At 38.5% G+C, this 6,044-nt stretch overlaps 1 protein-coding gene across 1 annotated transcript in view; it reads left to right on the forward strand.

Annotated features, from left to right (window-relative positions):
• Positions 1-5,754, forward strand: part of LOC123538571 (uncharacterized) — an 84,361-nt gene extending 78,607 nt beyond the window's left edge. The window contains exon 6 of the mRNA XM_053530180.1: positions 5,544-5,754. Coding sequence (XP_053386155.1) covers positions 5,544-5,629 — 86 coding nt within the window. The 3' untranslated portion in view covers positions 5,630-5,754. The remainder of the gene's footprint in view (positions 1-5,543) is intronic.
• The last annotated feature ends 290 nt before the right edge of the window (positions 5,755-6,044 follow it).

Raw genomic sequence — 6,044 nt, forward strand, 5'->3', positions numbered from 1 at the left:
ATTTTTTAACATCATATTATATTGCATTAAATTAGCATCATTTACCTTTTGTCGAGTTTATACAATTTTCATCCCTTAAGACAGTATTTGAATTAAACGCAATACAGGATAAAGTCAGTTTTGCAATTATAGGTCTATGTCTTGATACATTCAGACAATGATCATCTACAATTTGGCATTACTTTACACAGTCAATCATCTCAACAGGAACAAATATATAATCAATCATTGTGTGATACCTGTTATCGTAAGACACATAAGAGAATTGTGCACCTGAGCACATTTGCAAAGTGTTAATAGCAGCAGAATATGTATTATTAGCGAATTGATATAAGAGTTTGTCGCTGGCATTGTTTGAATTATTAACTAATTTCGAATATTTTAAAGTTGCCCATCAATACCACTATGCCTTGGCCGGAATATAGATTCCATAAATCGTACAACTTTTCAATGTAGTCACTGTACACTGAAACAGAATGGTTACAACACGGCATATATAACTGAAAAAAGAATATGTACTGTCCATGTGAAATTTGCAACTGTATGCCACATATACGATCATCGTCTATTTGAAGAGGCATAATATTGAGATTGTCAAAATGCTTATGCCACAACAAAGCAATGCCTCCTTTACCTGTAATCTGATATGAGTGTCTAGAAAATGTGGTGTTAAAAGGTTTTGGGATATACCACATACATCCACATTATACTTGTTTAATGCATCACATAAATATGAAGAACTGGACATCAGTCCAGTAACATTCCATGTTAACAGACTAATATTCATGATATAGAAAATAAGCACCTTAATAACAAAGTACATTGCATGTATCACTTGAGCTACTGCTGACACTACAAGGAACATAAATGTACTCAATCAGTGTCCGCACTGGTATTGTCAATAAAGTAATGAAAACGATCATAACGGTTCTGGTCCCACTTTCTGTACGCGGTATCCTGTACATTTTGTACATCGACTTTGCATGTGTCACTGAAAGCAGAAGTTTGACCAATACTGTCTGCGCGCCGAAAGCGCGGAGGCACGTTATGTGTAGGTTGTTTGTTCAAATTTCTGCGGTGGAGCATATCACGTGATAACCAAGGTTTACATGTGACCCCACGTGGCCATACATCTCCCTGTAACAGCCCCTCAGCCATTTCATCATCGACAATGCACAGGCACACAATGACTTTATTTTCCATACTTCTTGATGGAAATATACTAACAGTTTTTACTGTAGCACCTTGTTCATGCACAATATTTTTTATGTCCTCGGCAGAAACAGCGTTATTAAATCCGCCTACATATAATCTCTTTGGCTTCCTGCGGACAATCCTTACAACAAAGTCATCTCTCGCCGACGGCTCTTCACGCAAGGTGACTCGAACAGGAATCTTATTTTCAGGAACGGAGTGTGCAGGCCCGTGACTTGCCGTCTCAGAAGCTACGTCATTCACATCAGTTGCGGTGCAGTTGCTTTCATCTGATGGGGCATTGCCACCCATCGCCTGAGATTGCACTCTGTTGTCCAATATAGGATATGCTTGATTAACGTATGGTCACGCCACCAGCAGCCGCCACATGATTAACACCGACAGATATGGAGGTGGAGGAGGCATTTGCGGATGTAATGATGATGCTGGCTGCGTCGGACCGACAAAAACCGTCCTCCGTGGATCCGGCCGTTTCGTGACGCTACGCTGTGAGTTTGTTATAGAGTGGTGTTATCAGGCACATCTTTGTTACCTTTATTACTATTTCCACTATAAAATGATGTGGCTAACTTTTCAACAGTCAACAGTTTGAATTTGTCTAGAAAGTCCTCTAAGTGTTGTACTCTCCTTTCTGTTGACATGATCTGATTTTCTAATGGTTTCATGCAACTTGTAGGATCAAAGGAAATTGATTTAACACCATTTTGAATATATATGTTGCAACAAATCAAAGTTAAGATGTTTTCAGCAAAACACAACATTGTAACAAAGAATCGGTTTCTATTTTGTCCTCCGCAGTTATCAGAGTACAATATCACTTTCCTAATTCCACTCGTAGCTTTCGTTTTGAGGTACTTGAAAACACAAGTTGCGATTTCGTTTGCTATGTGCCCAGACAGATCATCATGCCACAAAAACAGAAACCGTCTTTTGTTCCTATGTCATAGACTGTTAAGTTAAAGGAACACAATTTCCGACTGTAGTACAGAACAGATTCATTCCCTTACAGAAGAAAAAGGCCTGCTGCGTACTCTTGCTGTGTACATACAGCGTATATGATGCATACATGATGTGTACTGAAATCAAGGGCTTTAAATAGTACGCAGGATATACACCGCACATACACCAATAGTACGTTTGTAGTACATTTTTGACATGCAAATGAGCTCTGCCGCGTACTACTTGCTGCTTACATGCTGTGGACTACATAGTACACAGGATGTACGCTGGAGGAATTTAGTATGCGGGAAATAGTACGCAGCATGTACGCGGCACATACACTTTTTACATGCAAATGAGCCTGCGGTGTACTACCCCTGCGGCGTACATGCTGTGTACTCCTGCGGCGTACATGCTGTGTACTCCTGGCTCGAGTCCTGCGGCGTACATGCTGTGTACTCCTGGCCTGAGTCCTGCGGCGTACATGCTTTGTACTCCTGCTGCATACATGCTGTGTACTCTTGTGGCAAAACTGCTGTGATAATGTAAATTCCTTACCCCACCAACTTTCGTATGCAAATGCTGATCATTTGGACAGAAAAAAACAGAAAAAAGATAAGTGACATGCATCAATAAGTATTTACCCTTACCAAAATAATGTAGATTGATGCTATCAAATAAATTAGTATGCTTTCTTCATCCACTTTTCAATGAAATAAATCAGTTTTTGTAGCATGTAATTTGGTAAACATTTGAAGAAAATGGCGTTAACTGCATCAAGGGGAAACAACTTTTATGCAACTAAATATAAGTGTTATGATTTATTATAGACGATGTGTGCATAGTATGTATTTATTTTGATTAAAATCCATCTGAGAACAATCTAGGGCTGGAATTATATCAGCATTTATACACTTTTACGTCCGTAAAAAGTAACGCACCAAAAAATTTTGGATTGATTTTTTCCAATGGGGCTAGCGCAATTAGCCAAAAACGTTCTGAAAATATACGAGCGGCAAATCCGATGAACAACTTTTTAATTTGGTGAGGCCTTAATGAGTTAACATAATGAGCATTAAAGCTTTTATAAAACATGATAGAATGGTGTTTTGCTTAAGAGTATTCAAATAACAGTGAGAGCTATTAATTCTTCTCATTCGGGTACTGTTGAGGCATTATCTTGGTAATTATTTCATGTATTACAAAATGTAATGCAACGAAGTTCAAATAAGGCTTTTCAATTATCCAAGTTAGAAAGCTCCAGGATTAATTCAAAATGAAAAAGAATATATTTTTACACTGCATGCAAAGGTGCAGCTCAGAAATCACTAAGATGTAAGCTTCACAAATGAACATTGCAAATAGTTTGGCAAATTTTCATTGTTCAGAATACCGGTAATCTGAACTATTCTATGCTATTAAGATAAAAGTTACTCGGAAATCAAGTTCTTGCTTCCAAAAAAAAAAAAAAAAAATGTACAAATCCTTCCTGCTTGAAGTGTACTTCAGACTTTTACCGAAAAGAATTCAAAGTATAAACACCAAAAGAAAATGAACAAGTCCCTGCCGTGTATATGAAGTTTACTTCAGACTTAACTTATAAAAAAGACCTAAGTATAAATGCCAAAAGAAATTGTACAAATCTTTCCCGCGTATATGAAGTGTACTGCACAAATTTCAAAGTATCTGCGGTATACATGCAGTGTACTATTTTCTTGTACAAGTCCCTCCTGCGTACATGCAGTGTACTCCTTAAATTTTCAGAGTCTGTGCTGCGTACTTGAAGTGTACTAGTGACCTCCTGCGTACATGCTGTGTACTCGTCGAAATAGTACGCGGCATGTACGCGGCATGCGCTGTATGTAAAATGTACTCCTCTGGCGTACTACTGTGTTTGCGGCATATACACAGCAAATACGCAGCATGTACGCCACAGAGGCTTGCTTCTGTAAGGGTTGCTGTATGGAGTTAATAGTATTTGCTTGCTGCAAGTCAAAACATGCTACAGCTAGCTCCTTATCTGTATGGCACTTTTCTTTGTCTTCAGCCTTCATATTCCTTGCCAAGTTCTTCAATTTCATATGAAGTTTCCAGAGCAGCTTTTTCAACTTCGCTTGCATTTTGGTATCTTGCACACAAATCACATCTGTCCTTTATCGGCTTATGAGTGAATACATGTTTTGTACGCTAAGATCAGACTCGAGGTATTCCTTTTTAGTGTCTTGTCAGCAGTGATGTGATTCTATCCTTGGGAGTGAACAGATATGCTTCTTAACTTCTGCAATCTGTTCAGCTGGAATTCTATTTGGCCTGTTTTCATGTTTTCCTCGCTTGATACCACTCACATTGTTTTCCTTCCCAGAGCCCTTTTTCAGTGCTGTGTCTACCCTTGTACGGCTGATGTCAAGAGTGTCAAGGAAGAAGGTTTTGCAGACTCTTACAGAGTTTCCGTTGAATTTCATATACCATGTCCTTGACATTTAACGTACTGATTGAAAGGTTGTTGTCTTAACTTTTTTCTGTTTCTGGGAAACCCGTGAGGAAACATAGTCTCTTTGTCTGTTTGCATCACCAAGGCTCCAGAACTCATGGAAAATGTTTTGTCTTTCATCTTCTTTGATATTTTTGTGGCAGGCAAATCGACACCTGTTATTGCAACCTTTTTTCAAGATTCAAGCTCTTGCATGTTTTCTCTGTATGGATGTATATGATTGGCCACTGTTTCGTAGACTTTTAGCAACAAACCTTTTCCAAGTGCTGTCATTTGTAATATGTTTCCTTCCAATACTCATTTCTAGTGGGTGAGCAGTGTAGGTTTCATGTTCTGATTCTTCACTGCTGGGCAAACATGTATTGGATCAAACTTGTGTTAGCCTTCCACGAATAATACTTAATGGTGTATCCTCATCGGAATCTTCTAAAAGGTCAATAGACAAGTCATGTTCGTTTAAAAGACCTTGTAGAATTATACCATCAATGAATGAGTCATTCAACGATGACTCTTCGGCATCATTTTTTGTTTGATTTTTTTCTTCATATATACGCATTGGAGGTAAAATGTCACTCAATTTAATTTGAAATTGGTTTTAAAAAATTTAACTCCCTATGTAGATCTGCTGTCTTTAGCTGTTGTAATAAAGACCCACTGAGATCTAGGGTTAATGCTCAACAATTTATCACCGGCCACTGATGAAAGGGACGATTAACAAAGCATGTGATGCTTAATAAATTCTGAATGAAGAGGATTCTTTGGAAGCACCGAAAACCAAACAAGCAGTGAAAACTGCACACTGTGTTTGATGGAGTCTGTTCATGAGCAGCAATTAAAAATGTAACATTGTTATTTTTGTTAAATGCGAAAAATTTTCACAAGTTTTTTATTCTTTCAGAATGTGAAGCTGCAATTCTTCCCTGCCAACATCACCTCTGCACTACAGCCCATGGATGCTGGCATCATCCAAGCCGTCAAGCTTAAGTACCGACAGAGACAACTCTAACATGTTCTTCTGGAAATGGAAAAGCAACCATCCAAACTTTGGCCAGAGATTCTTAGAGATATCACGATACTGCAGGCTATCTATTGGATCAACGCTGCATGGCAGGAGGTGAAGAAAGATACCATACAGAAGTGCTTCGCCAATTGTGGCTTTACCGAGGCAAGTATTAGTGATATTAGTGTTGTTAGTGACGGTGAATGTGACACTGAGTTTGATATTGAAGATGACTATCAGCTTGCAGTACTGAAACTCTCATCAGAACTCTTTGGTTGGGAGTTTAAAGAGCTTCTTGACATTGACAATCAGTTCTCAACGTGTGATAATAACTTACAAGATTAGGACAGGCCTGCTACTGAGATTCTCAGGGATTTGAGTGATTGTAGAGCTGATGAA

The sequence above is a fragment of the Mercenaria mercenaria genome, chromosome 18, assembly GCF_021730395.1.
Source record: "Mercenaria mercenaria strain notata chromosome 18, MADL_Memer_1, whole genome shotgun sequence".
Taxonomy (NCBI): domain Eukaryota; kingdom Metazoa; phylum Mollusca; class Bivalvia; order Venerida; family Veneridae; genus Mercenaria; species Mercenaria mercenaria.